At 29.1% G+C, this 14,732-nt stretch overlaps 1 protein-coding gene and 3 non-coding genes across 4 annotated transcripts; all 4 read right to left on the minus strand.

The window, feature by feature from the left end:
* Positions 1-55: 55 nt before the first annotated feature.
* TRNAC-GCA lies at positions 56-127 on the minus strand. The gene has a single exon. It is a non-coding gene; the product is annotated as a tRNA-Cys (tRNA).
* A 2,086-nt stretch (positions 128-2,213) lies between these two features.
* On the minus strand, positions 2,214-2,285 carry TRNAC-GCA. Its single transcript has one exon. It is a non-coding gene; the product is annotated as a tRNA-Cys (tRNA).
* A 1,212-nt stretch (positions 2,286-3,497) lies between these two features.
* On the minus strand, positions 3,498-3,569 carry TRNAR-UCU. The gene has a single exon. It is a non-coding gene; the product is annotated as a tRNA-Arg (tRNA).
* A 4,049-nt stretch (positions 3,570-7,618) lies between these two features.
* LOC114173439 (copper methylamine oxidase-like) lies at positions 7,619-13,968 on the minus strand. The gene is made up of 12 exons (XM_028057842.1): positions 13,276-13,968; positions 11,439-11,548; positions 10,917-11,222; positions 10,693-10,805; positions 10,274-10,604; positions 9,961-10,176; positions 9,633-9,869; positions 9,257-9,442; positions 8,745-8,885; positions 8,398-8,666; positions 8,188-8,269; positions 7,619-8,078 (listed from the first exon to the last, which is right to left on the minus strand). Exons 1-12 carry the CDS (start codon positions 13,469-13,471, stop codon positions 7,956-7,958), a joined length of 2,310 nt encoding a protein of 769 aa, XP_027913643.1. The 5' UTR covers positions 13,472-13,968; the 3' UTR covers positions 7,619-7,955.
* Positions 13,969-14,732: the final 764 nt, after the last annotated feature.

The following is a 14,732-nucleotide window of genomic DNA, read 5'->3' on the forward strand; positions in this document are numbered from 1 at the left end:
ATTACAAGAAACGACAAAAGTACAGTATTTAAAAATGTAAAAAAGTAAAACAAAAAGGGCCCAACCGGGTTCGAACCGGTGACCTCTTGATCTGCAGTCAAATGCTCTACCACTGAGCTATGGACCCCATTTTATTATATAATTTTTGCTGTATATTTTTCAAATCTATTTTCTTTTACATTAAAAGAATGTCCAAGCAATTTATAGACTTTATTATAAAACTGAAAAAAAAAAATAAGAGTCCAGTCTTATAAAAATAACTTGTATAAAATTAAGAACGTCGGATCTTGATAATAAAATATATAATAATATTTTAATTCATTTTTTTTATCCATTTATAATTCACCATTCTATTACTCTTAAATTATTACATTACATCACTAAAAAAATAAAAATAAATTATCTAAAAATATGAGTGATAAATTAAAAATAATAAAAAAATAAATTAAAATATCATTATCCTAATAAAATATAACACTTTATTATTATTTTAAAAATAAAAATACATAAAAAAATATTATAATATACATCTTAATAATATAATCTAGTATGATAAAATTAATTTGAAATTGAATGATTCTATTTGAGTTTTGTTCATTCTTGCTTCGTGAAAGATATAGCAATTCTTTTTCACAAATTTTATTTTCATTGGTTTTAAACCTTTTTAATTATCTATAAACAGTAAGATATCTAATTGTAAAATTTAATGAAAGTTCTATAATTATAATTTTTGGTGATCAACCAAACTTGCAAACATGTAATTTACTTTGTCATGTTTTGTGGAAAATAGATTGTTTAACTTTAGGATGTCAAAAAAATTTGTATACATGAATATTTGCATATAAAATCTGTAGACACAAACTAAAATAAATATTGTAAATGGATATAATATATATATATATATATATATATATATATATATATATATATGGGTGATGAATACGGGTATTTTTTATAACTGTATGTTAACGGGACGGTACAAGTATCATAATATCATAGTATTTGTAATCATAGATATCCATACCCGTTATATTCTAATTAAATTTAAAAATACCAAATAAAAAATATTAAAATATTAACACATTGATTTTGAATTAGTTATTTTTTATCAATTGGTTTTAAAAAATCTCAATTTCTTTGTAAACTGTCATTCAACACTATTTAAATGGCTATTTATATATTATATTTTATTTGAATTTATAGTTAAAATATGTTGTTAAATAATTGAAACTTTTTTTTTTGTAAATATTTGCGGATGCATGTGGATATCCGTGGATATTAAACAAACATGCGAGTACCCACATAATGGGTACCCGCACGGATACCGGTACGAGTACGAAACAAATATTTATCTGGCATGGGGTACAGGAGAACTACTACTCGTACCCTACCCGCCTCGTTAACATCCTTAGTTAAACTTTGCATTATATACTATAGCTTCTCTGAGACATGGGTAAGGGATAAACGGTGCAGGATCTCTGAGTCTACTCAATACACCTGTCTTCCGAAAAAAGAGTCAAATGTCAATTTTGCATGAGTCATTATGGGCATGCTTTGTTGACATTTTATTGATGATTGGTTTGAAGGAAAATAATTTAATTATACCATGTTTTGTTTAAGTAATATGAATTGTTATAATTACATTAACTTACTTGGTTGTTTGTTATGTTGTGTTTTTGTCTACTTATAATGATCACATGTTATACGTAATGATAGCGTAAATGAAAAATTTGTGAAATAATAGATTTGTTGATGGTTCTTAAAGAGAGTCTTAATATCCTTTAGATATATAATTTTTGTATTGTACAAATCCTCCTAATTATAAAGTGTTATTTATAAAATTGAAATTTAAATTAAGTTTTTCTGATTGTAAATACATTTTTATATACTTATACGTTGTTTTATGTTTTTTACCAAGTATGTAATACTAGGTGGGGTGGTGCAAATTGAGACAAGACAAATAAAAAACATTATAAAAACATGATCAATCTTGTTTATATGATGTGAAGTACTTTTTTAGTGTGCAATATACAATTCTCATAATAATATATTTAAAACTTTTTTTACAGTGATATCATTAAAGCAGATATCGATTTATTTCTCAATTAAAATTAATAGTTGATTCTATATGAATGTTAATAAACTTAATATTTTAGAAATAAATAAATAAATAAAAATATTATATTATTTAAAAATGTTAAAAATAAGAAGAAAGGACCCAACCGAGTTCGAACCGATGACCTCTTGATCTGCAGTCAAATGCTCTACCACTGAACTATGGACGCTATTTTATTATGTAAATTTTATTGTATATTTCTAAAATGTATTTATATTACATAACTGAAATACAAGCCATTATAGTCTGTAGTATATATTTCAATAAGAAAACTGAGGAAAATATGAAATTTATGTCATTCTACAATTTAATCTATATAATTGATATTTAGAAACATTTTCCGTATACGTTCAATTTTAAGGGTACACTGTTATAAAAATAGCTAGTTTGGTAAAATTAAGAATATTGAGTTTTGATAATAAAATAAAATACTTTAATATTATTTTAAAAGTAAAACTTTATAATTATTTCTAAACAGTAAACTCATCTCCAACGAATATTATTTAAATAAGGATTAGACGTATTTTTATTTCTTAACTTTAAGTGAATTTTAGAATTAGTTTATTTTAAATTTTTAGACTGATTTAGTCATTTATCTTTCGAAACACATGAATGTAGTCTTTTTAATCAAATTTTATTAGATTTATTTGATGTTTCGTACGCATCTCAACATTGTATTTGAGTTATTTATATTGTTTGATATATTTTTATTTTAATGTCAAGTCAAATACTATTATGAAACGTTTGAAATGTCAAACAAACTTAACAAAATTTGATTAAAAATATTAAATTCATATATTTCAAAAAATAAAAGACTAAATTATTAAAATTTCAAAAAAGAAAACATATTTAACAAGTACTCGTCGTCCTGGATAATGAAATAAGATATGTATCGTCCTAGTAATTCAACATGTTACACTGTGAAGTGTGTGAGACCAAGGGTATTTGAAACATGTACATACAGACTAGAAAATAAATATACAACTTAATACATTATAAAAGTTTTATAATAATAAAAAATATTTATATTCAGCTATTTCAAATCTGAATTTTAATTAAATATCTTTTGTAATTCCTTAACTTAGCTTATCCTTTTCTTTTTAAACGTAACCATACACCAAAACAAAAAACAAATATTTCCTCATAGAGTTTATTATCTTCTGACAATAACATATTATATTAGTTACAAATGTAAAATAAAAATTAAACACTTTATTTTATAATGAGACTTTTAATTAAGATATTAATTTATTTTTCGATAAAAATTTTATTTGATTCTCTATGTATGATAATATACTTTAATATTTAAAAGTAGATAAATATACATCTTAAATATATAACAAAAATGACATAATAATAATAAAACTTGTAATAAAATAGTAGGGCCCAACCGGGTTCGAACGGGTGACCTCTTGATCAGAAGTCAAATGCTCTGCCACTGAGCTATGGACCCTATTTTAATATCTAATTTTTGTTGTATATTGGTAAAAATTATTTTCTATTACATAAATAAAAAATGTACAAGCAATTTCTAGTTTGTATTATAAAACTGAAAACAAGAATATGAAATTTATGTAATTAAGCAATTTAATCTATATAGTTGATTTAGGAAACATTTTCCGTATAAGTTCTTAACTTGAAGGGTCCAGTCTTATAAAAATAACTCTTGTATAAAACTAAGAATATCGAGTCTTGATAGTAAAATACATTACTTTAATATTATTTTAAAAAAATGCAAATAAAAATTTATTATAATATAGATCTTAATAATATAATCTACCATGGTAAAATGAATTTAAAATTGGATAATTTTATTTGAGTTTCTTGTTCATTCTTGTATTATGGATGACAAAATAATTATTTTGACTTCACAAATGTTATGTTCATATGGTATAATCAGCAACGGATTAAGAGTTTGAAAGATTAATACTTTTATTTAAAATTTATTTTTTTGGTTTTTTATATATAAAAAAAAAACAACGCATTTCAATATAATTTGATGAAGAAAAGTGATTAAGAATGTATATTCTTAAAAAAATTTATATCATTAATTTTAATATAACCTTTTTTACCAATAAATTTCTTAAATTTGTATCAATATTCTTCTATCGGCTTTGATCATATATATATTTTTATCAAGAGTAGAATTATCATCTAATCTCAATCTCCTCCTCGCGGGGCTTGGTTCAACAGTTTGAGAGGCCTAAAATAAACTTAAGAAATGAGACATTTTATTTAAAATTTATTTTTTGAGTTTTTTTTTATTCAAAATAATTTATTAAATTGTCATAATTAATTTTATTTAAAATTTCTTTTTCAATATATAATAGGACTAATTTGTTCAATCTTTATTGAAACATTGTTCATCTTAAGTAAGTTTTTGTTTTCTTTAGCTGTGAAAAACTCATTTCGGCTGAAACAACTGACACTAGAATTTTTAACATTATTTTATAAGTAATATATGCATTTGGAAAAGAATTTATTTTTTTATATAATTAAGAATGTCAATTGGTTTATCATTTTCCAAACCTATAATTTTCCTTAATTCTGAAATGAAATCAAATCTATCAATATCCAACAAATTATCATGTTTTAAATTTTTTTTAAGGGTTAAGCATTTATCTTTCAAAAATGAAATATCTACACATAGTAATACATAAGACATTTGCTCTTTTTTGTTCATAGCTCCTTTTTGTTATGCAATTAAAGTCTTCATTATTCTTTTATTTTGAACTTTTGAATAACCTGATTTAAATTTTATAGTTGGCATATCTATATCACTACTAGAAAATGCTTAATTAGTAACCAATTTTAGTGACCAAAAGTTGTTATTTCCTATAGTGACCAATTTAGATACATTTTAAAAAATAAAAAATTATTGTTTACTAAAATAGTCACTATTATAAATAAAAAATTATAATTGTTTATTAATTAATTAGAGAGCAATTTAGACTAAATTATTTTGGTAGCCAAAATTTAAGTAGGTAATTTTTAGTGACTAATTTCCTTTGGTAACCAAAACCATGGTAGTTAATTTTAAAGACCAATTTAGTAACAAATTATAATTTTTATTCAAAATAGTGACTATTTTAGTAACCAATAATTTTTTGGTTTGTAAATTGGTATCTAAATTGGTCACTATAGTGACTAACAATTTTTAGTCAATAAAATTGGTTACTAATGAAACATTTTCTTGTAGTGTATATTTTTCTATAAAATAAAAAATGATAATATATAAAACACTATCAAAGATAAATATATAAAATGAATGAATTAAAACAATAAAACTTCATTTTAGTTGTCAAGAAAACAAACTCGATAGTAGACTTGCAATATCTTGAAGTCTCAAGTCTCTTTTTCACTCTTAAGTCTCAAGCTTGTTCAAAAACTTGCTAAGTTGTTTATTTTAAGATTAATCATTAATAAAAATAATTAAAAAAAATATTGTGCTTATAAACTCGATAGTAAGTCTTCTTTTTTTTCCCTAAACTTGAATTAACTTTCTACAGAAAACTCAACTTTGAATTATGCTCCAATTAATTTATTATCCACCAAATTCAAATACAAATCCAAAACAGAATAAAAATAACAATACAAATAAAAAAAAAAGAACATACTAACAAAAAATGAGGATGAAAAAATTGGTACATACAAGCAACATGAGATTCAAGAGATTTAAGGTATGCAATATGCCAAAATCATAGAAAAATGACTATTAGAAGAAAATAAAGTAATGAGAGGTAAGATAAAACATACAGAGATAAAAAGAAGAAAATTGAATCCAAATTGATTATAAGAGAATAAAGATAGTTAATCATTTTTTTTAAACAAAATTATAATTTACTAAACAAAAGTTTTAACTCATTAATTATCATATTTACTACCAATAAAAATTATAAAATAGACTAATAATTATTTTATTTTATTTCCAAACATAAACTTATAATTAATTTAATAGAGCTATAGTATTAATAAAACATTTGTTAGGCCTTTTTTTATCTTAAACATAATTTTGTAATTAGTTGAATAGAGGTATATTAATTATTACTAAAAAAATTGAGGTCTTTTTTTCTTAAACATGATTTTATAATTAATTTAGCAGTAATTTTAAGGCCTTCTTATCCTTGAGGCCTAAAGCTAGTATTTTACTTGTTTTATCCTTGAGCCGCCCTACCTCCTCGTTATCCTATGTTTAAGGATTAGAATTATCATCATCCCTAACTACTTATCTTTCTCTATTGTTGTTGTCACTTATATTTATATTGTTATCATCTTGTTCATTCAAAGAGTACTCATCTATATTTTATAATTCATTTTTCTTATCTATTTTTATAAATTATTCATAATTTTTGTGATACAATTAAGGCATCAATTCTCCTCATATTGATTTTTGAATAGCCTGATTCAAATTTTCTACTTGACATATTTATACATTTTTATGTAAAATAAAAAATTATAATATATAAAACCCTATTAAAGATAAATAAATAAAATGAATGAGGTAAAACAATAAGATCTGGTTCTGATTGTGAGAAAAGTAAACTCAATAGTAGACTATTGTCTTAAGTCTCAAGTCTTTATCTCTTTCCCAAGTCTCAACTTCCTCACCAACATGCAGAATTTATTTAAAGACTAATCATTAATAAAAATAATTAAAAAAATTATTATTCTTCTCACCTCCATAGTAAGTATTTTTTTTCTTCTAAACTTAAACTAGACAAAAGAAACACATTTCTAATTCTAATACAAATCCAACAAATAAAATAAAAACAAAAACACAAATAGAAAGAAAAACATACTAATCAAGAATGAGGATGAAAATATTGATACAACATAAAAGTCAAGGAATGTAATATGCCAAAATGTTAAAAAAAAACTCTAGGATAGAAGAAAATAAAGAGAGACAAGAGAAGTCAAAAAGAGATAAAATAAAATAATAAAATGAAGATTCATCATAAGAAAGTAAAGATAACTAATCATTCTTTTATTCGTAAACAAGATTATAATTTACCAAATTTTTTTAACTCATTAAATATTATTTTAATACCAATAAAAATTAATATACACTAATAATAATTTAATTAAATTTTATTTCCATACATAAACTTATAATTAATTTAATATAGCTATATTAGTTTTAAAACATTCTTTTTGAGGTATTTATTCTTAAACATAATTTTATAATTAATTTAAAAGAGGTATATTAGTATTAAAAAAAATTTCAGACTTTTTTTCTTAAATATAATATTGTAATAATTTAATAAAAAATATTTTTAAGACTGTTTTTTTATTATAATCCTTTATATATCTCTCCAAACAGTAAAGTCATTTTCAACGAGTATTATTTAATCTGACCATTATCTTTGTTATTACTTTTATTTACAGGTTAGTGATGTTAGCCATTTAAAGTGTTATGGTCCACGGTTTAGTACTAAATTATGTGAAGAGTTTTGGTAATCTGTACTACCGAAGTTACACGAATCCATGAGTGACACATATAAAGGACAAAGAAATGTACATATCATACTTTTGTTATCCTTGTATAAACATATGAAACTGAACCTTACCAAGTACAACAGTGTATGGTATATGCGAATTTACTTTAATCCAAAGCACTTTCTGACGCAGGGAGGGTCGCATCAATTTAGATACCAGAGAAACAAACCAATAAAGCAGGATCATTTTCTAATTACATCATTGCATGCATCACCAAAATTCCTATTCTTAAATATCGAAGTGGACCACACAATAAACTTTGTTATTGACGATTTGTAAATTTTATTGACGCACTCACTTAGGTGATGATAAACACAGTCATATGTTTGTAGCTTTTGTCCTTTTAAAGCTTGGCAATAACCCCATTTTGAATCTGCTTGGCAGATATCCCATTATCTTTATCATCCAAATCACTTGCACTTGGGGGAACATCTACTGCTGGGGAACAATTGAAAAACCCATGTGGCTGCACCATCAATAGCACAATAAAATTAATGCCAAAACTATCAATACAGAATATTCTTCTTTTTCACAGAAAGAATGGCAAGAAAATAAGCTATTTTTGAGTGTAATACCATAAGCAAAAAGCCAATGCGTTCCACTGGCATAACTGGCCAGTCTTCCAATCGAGGAATGTGTGTCATTCCAAACACGTACCTGCAATATTTCACCATGTCAGAAAAAACATCTACAGAGAATGAATAAGAACATAGTCTAAACATTAAACATGTCTTGATCCATTCAACATTCCGTATCATATGTGAAACAAAAACAAGTGAACTCACCAAAGAACTATATCAGCTTCTTCCAGTGATCTATTTTGCTGAACCCAAGTAGCTAAACCCTCTCCAACACGTGGATTCTGATTGGGGAACTCTCCTCCAGGCTGCATTTCTTCGGGAACATAAGGAGTGACCCAGAGATTGTGCTTCAAGAAAGCTGCTCTTCTAAGAAACTTGGCCTCTGAACCAGCCAAGGGTGAACAATTTGAACCTGGTACCAACTTGTATCCTGTTAGCTGCCCGGTTCGGTTTACGGTCCTGGTGTTTCTCACCTAAAACAGGGAATTCAAGTCAGCAACATGGGGTAGAATCTTTTGTTTCGTTTTTTCTTTCAAGTGGAAGGAACTTACAATCCAATGTCGAGCAGATAAAGGGTTACAATCACGCATTGCTTCCAATTCTGATTTAAGCAGTTTTTCCTCTGCATAAAATGCGTTGTTGTGAACATTATTCTCTCCTGGCTGTTCAACTTTCACATCCACCTCAACAACCTAGAGAGGGAGAAGTAGAACTTTGTCACTCGTATTATTTGTGAAACATGATACAATCACAGGAAAAGGAAGGAAAGTAAGAAAAAAACGACAGAAACTTCACACAGACACGAGCGGCTATATCAAAGATCATGTTACTTGGTTGGTTAATGTGACATTATCAAAAGGATACTAATATGTACTATTAATATTTGGTATTATTTAGAACACCATTCACTCTTATGCTTTTCCTGCTACCGATTGCAACCTAAATGATTGACGATTTTCATGCAAAACACCATTTAATAATTGAAATACACTGGCTCAAAAATAAAAAATATTCCTTTCAGCATTGAAGATCTTGCCCATGAAAATTTTAGTTGAACACTGACCTGATTAAATGCTTCACCAGGCTTGCAATCAACAGCCATGTCCAAACGAGCAACAAAAAAGTGTTGGTGGACAGGTGCATATAATCCAGGTGCAATGGTTGTGCCATATTTTCGAGTTTCACCCGGTTGCAATGCTCCTAAACTGAGAATTCCCGTGAGCTTGACCTCAGCTTCTATTTTTCCATCCTGAACGAAGGAAACAGAAATACAAAATCAGAGAGACAATCAATTCATTCATATGAATGTTTGAATATTGAAATCCACCACAAAAACATATGAATGCTGTGTATATCACCAAGCCTCGACCATGGTTGAAACTCTGCCAATCTTATCAGACAAACTCATATGATATACGAGAATGTAGTTAACAACTTGCCTGATAGAAGTGCCAGAAAAATCCATACTCATAGTTAGCCACAGTGCATATAAAAGATACTGTCAGCCTTCTAGACCGTCGAACTTCAGCCAAACCTGTTCTCCAGTCTTGATGCTTCCACAAAATACCATGATCCTCTTCATGCAAGCAGACACAATTCTCTATTGTTTCAACACCTCCAGTAAAGTTTGTGAAGTGGGCATCGAAATATTTGACATAGCCTAAACAATCACAACCCTGCAATAATGCCTCTTGCAAAACAAATTTTAATTTCATCTACATTGAGAAAGGAGATTAATTTGACTCGATTAGAAGAAAATGCCTTGACCTTCTTGAGAGAATGAGCATTTTTACCCAGACCATCTTCTCCTGCATCAAAAGCATTCTTCCTGTAGTGAGGATCGTTTGGATCTCCATAAGGAACCACCATCTCAACAAAACTCAATCTGTGGGCCACTGGCCTTCTTCCTCGACTTCCATCAATATAGGCCACAGAATAAATAACCAAACCCTCTCTAGGAGTAAAACCAATACGAAAGTTCCACTGCACACACAAGAAAAACAAGTACTTTTACAAGTTTACAACATCGTTTGTATCAATTAGCCGGTAGAGAAAGTAAAGATACAGACAAGACAATCACCTTCTGCCATTGAATGAAGTGCCCATTGACACGAAAACTTGGACCTTCAGGCTGAATAATCTGTAATGGCTTTACATCACTTCTATCAACTCCTCCCCTGGTTTCACCAGAAGTATAATTTCTCAATGGATCAGCAGGTGGAAGAGGGATCAGTTTTCGATCTTCAAACTCAAGAATTTCCATATTTTGCATGTCAACAAGTATATGGATTCCTTCAACTGGACGAGCATAGCCATTTTCCATGGGGCAGTCACTTTCAGTTCTACAAAAGATTAGTGGTTTAGCAAGCCTGCGGCTAGGGGCATCTGTTTCGCTATGATATCCAACACACCTGAAAGTTTCAGCACCATTAGAAAGAACAAATGAATGAAATACCATCATATAAAGTGTGGTGAAATCATCTCAAATTAGCAACTAACCATGCATCCACCATCACAAGATCCATGTCGTCAATCCCTCTTCTCTTCATTGCTTCTCGAAATGGAGGGAAGTCCTTCACAACAGCTTCACATTCAGCATACTCCACAGCATCCTGTACATATAGAATGAATTACACAGTGCTATTCTGCTTTGAAACTAATAGAGATAAGGAAGACTATAAATTTTAATAAGGAGAAAAACTTTATCAAGTAAACTTATTTACCATTGGTGGCTGAACATTTGGAACGACTTTGGAAGAAATAACTTTGCCCCTATGGTGACCACCTCGAGTTGCTGCATGCACTTCCCTGAGTTCAACAATCCATATGCTAGTCTCATTTGACCTTTTGTTGTAAACAACCAATCGTGCTTTCCTTGGGGGAAGTTTAGAAGGAATCACAGGTCCTCCTTTAGTCCTGGGAAGCAATGAAGGCTGGAACGGAGGGAAGAAATATGCATCTGCTAATGCAACAACTTGCTTATCTGGTTCTACCAACACTACTTCAACAAAGCGCATGCTATCCCTCACCTAAGAGAATAATCAAATAATGGTAAATCTGGAGAAACAATCGTTTATCTTTCAAATGTTATTATTAAGCTGGCAAAAGTAAGCGATGATTTCTCAATATAAACATTCCAACACGAGCGTTTGGAGAAGTTACATAATGTCAAACATATCATAGTCATACTAGGTAATAGTTTAAGCTAAATCTAAAACGAAAGAGAAAAATATGAAGCAACCTACCTCAGGGGTTGCCCCAGCAGCCCGAACTGTAGCTACAGCCACTGATATTTCAGCAGCTGACAGTGGATCCAAAGGGTGGCAGGTTTGAGCTCTCATCATGACTGGAATACCTATGCCAGGAAGTAAGCAAAGAAGATATTTTTGATAGGAGAAGACAAAAGAGAACAACTAGGGAGGGAGTATACTGAATCCTTTGAATCAAAAAATACTAAACACTAATACAAAAAATCCGAGAAAAACAGGGGAAATAAACGAGTAAGAATGCAACATATAAAACTAATCACATGTCTTCACCTAACACTACCAGCTTAAATTTTTAGATGAATGAACAAGAATGGTTTTATACGAGCGACACTTTTATTTCAAAGAAGCCGAAGACTTCAATCACAGATAAAAAATTTGGCAAAGAAACATCCTTAAAAAGTGTTCCTCTCCAACTACACCCACTAAGGGAATACATAAACCACGCAATGCACATTTTCGTGGGAGTGAGGGAATCCGGCTCATATAAGTTAGCACTACATCAGTTAGTGTTAAACAAGTCAATTTACCTCTACTTACTTTATAGAAATTAGAAAATTTTCAACCCAAGTCCACACAGTAGATTAAGTGAATTAATTGACTCATTAAATTTTAAAAGGATTATAAAAATTAACTATTTTTTTATTAATGATCTTTTATTTATTTATATACATAATAATATCAAATATTTAAATAGTCAACCAATATTGAAATCTTTGACTCACCAAATGAGTCAAATTGATTTTAGTCCAAACTACTCTACCAGATTGAGTTGTGTACGTATCTTTATACCTTTTAAGATACCCATCATTTAAGCCTCACAATATTAATAGGTTGATTATAGCAAATGTCTCAATATCAATCAAAAGCATAAATGGTAGGAAAAAAATATTTAAAATAAAAAAAATTTAAATCACGATGAATGCCTTTCTTTCTTTTTTTATTTAATGTTATATGCAATGCTTTATTTTTCATTCTTACACATTGATTTATCCTTGTTATGTTACACACTCTTACATCCCAAGACTTAATGATGATTTCAAGTGAACATAGATAGACTTTCTTACCTACTGTTTTCCAATTTTCATTGAAATTTCAGCTTAGTAATCCGTATAATAAAAGACTTACCAAGCCAATTTCTAAAAGAATTACATATAAATTTTGTTTTTCTTTAAAATTGGAAACTGTTATTTACTCCCCTTCCATTTTCAATAACATATCTTCCAATTTTTTTTTTTTTTTCTAAAAATATCTTTAATACATAAAGGAATTTACCGGAAGTGTTAAAATTTAACACATTCCGAGCAATTTTCAGAAGCCAATTTTTAGAAGAGAAAGATGTTATAGTGAAGAGGGAGGATTAGAGGCAATTGGTAGGGAGAATCCTATGCTTGCAACAGGAAGGAATGTAGAGGGTACAGTGTTGTTGGACAATGTTGGAGATGCGGAGACAGACAGGAGTTGTGGAAACCTAAGACCATCAAGAGAAATGCGAGGAAACTAGCAATAAAAATGTCGAAAGAGGCAAACACCCTCTTTCACAATGAAACCAAACCACACTGTTGGTGTCATTGAGACAACTATTGCATCCACAAGGAACAGAGATAGTTGAATCGTCTACGATGATGACATGACATGACTAACTGGCACACTAAATAAACGATTTTTCCTCAAGGAACAGGGAAAGTGAGTGAACTGTTAACTTCTTTTATAAATTGGCTTCCAAACAATACTTTCTGAAATGTTAACAGTCCTAGAAACTCCATTTTTTGAAGAAAAAAAAAAGAAATAAAAAGGTGTAGGGGCGAATAAATACCTTTGGTGGTGGAGGTGGTTTTGGGAGGAGGATCGGGGAAGGAATCGACGGCGGACATGAGGGCGGAGACGGGGGGTCTGTTTCGGAAGGGATCGGCGGCGGGGTGGGTCCAGGAGGAGGGAACTGCGGAGGAATTAGAAGCAGTGGGGTTGTTACTGAGATTATCTGGCGTCGCTTTTTCCTGAGCTGTGGCCATTGTAAAGGGTTAGCGAGCTCAGCGTAGAAAACTCCACCGCAGTAATATTCCAGTGACATACAGCAACGGCCACACGACAGCAGCAGAAAGAATAAGAACCTCAAAACTGTGGGCACCGGTGTTGTGGTTGAATGATTGATTGAAGAACGTATGAGGATGCGTCACTAGTGCTACTTTTGGGTGAAGATTGAAAGTAATTGAACAAATGTGGAAGGGGATACGTCAGCAGTGTTGCTTTTCCCTGAAGATTATGGAGATGAATCACTGTTGCTTTTCCATGGAAATTGAAAGTAATTGAACGTATGGAGATTGGTCACCAGTGGTGGTGCTTTTTTCCACGAAGATTGAAAGTAGCCGAAAGTGCGGTTGGTAGATAAAGTTAATTGTTTTTTCCTTCTCTTCGCCGTTTCTGGTGTTTGTTGTTTCAGACAATATGGCCATTCAGCAACCAGCAAATGTGAGCCAACACATCAGACTCCAACATAGGGAAGCGGAACATACAACAATGAGGTGCAAGTTGAGTTCCAGTGACAGCTGGATGTGGATTATGTTATGTTATGTCCCAACTATTTTTTTTTTCCCTTTTATTAGAAATGAAAAGGATACTAATATAAGGTTTTCCTTTTCTGTCACATAAGTTTTTTATCTTTATTTATTTGATTTAATTATTATATTTAGATACTATTTTAATATTATTCTAAACTTGTTGGAGATAAAATACTTCTAAAATAGAAAAAATAATGATTTGTATAATTGAGAATCTTGTTTAAAATCCACTAATCGAAAGTTATTATATTGACTTAGTTCTAAAATTTGCAACTCTATTATGTGATCTCTTATTTCACTCTTGCATAACTTACTATTATCCTAGGTTCAATACTTATATATCTTTTTAAAGACTGAATTTATTCAAAGAATCTTAACTTTAAAAAGTTAAAGTAGTAATTAAATAAATGATGGATCCTTGTTAACTCTAACTACTTAAAGGTATATGTTTAATAATAAGTGCGTAATTAATGAATATTGAATTTGTAAAAATATATAAATAACTATAATACGGGTTTTGTTAACCAGTGTTCTAAGAGCATTGGTTTAAGGATAGTTAATATATATAGAATCCTACAAAAGTACATAATTAATTGTGATATTAATTAAAATATTACCTAACAATAATTAATGCAATTTTATTTTAATTAAAGAACAAACATACTCATAAGTGTGGTACATGTGTGTTTAATATTTTATTTAATATTCATCAATA

Source organism: Vigna unguiculata, chromosome 2 (assembly GCF_004118075.2).
Source record: "Vigna unguiculata cultivar IT97K-499-35 chromosome 2, ASM411807v1, whole genome shotgun sequence".
Classification (NCBI taxonomy): Eukaryota; Viridiplantae; Streptophyta; class Magnoliopsida; order Fabales; family Fabaceae; genus Vigna; species Vigna unguiculata.

Bases quoted from the DNA above. Each gene is read 5' to 3' on its own strand.
- LOC114173439 (XM_028057842.1), bottom strand. From the start codon at position 13,471: ATGGCCACAGCTCAGGAAAAAGCGACGCCAGATAATCTCAGTAACAAC. The intron at 10,605-10,692 runs GTTAGTTGCTAA...TGAAACTTTCAG, and splicing joins CTTGTGATGGTGGATGCATG to GTGTGTTGGATATCATAGCG. The intron at 8,667-8,744 runs GTAAGTTCCTTC...TCCCTGTTTTAG, and splicing joins TATCTGCTCGACATTGGATT to GTGAGAAACACCAGGACCGT.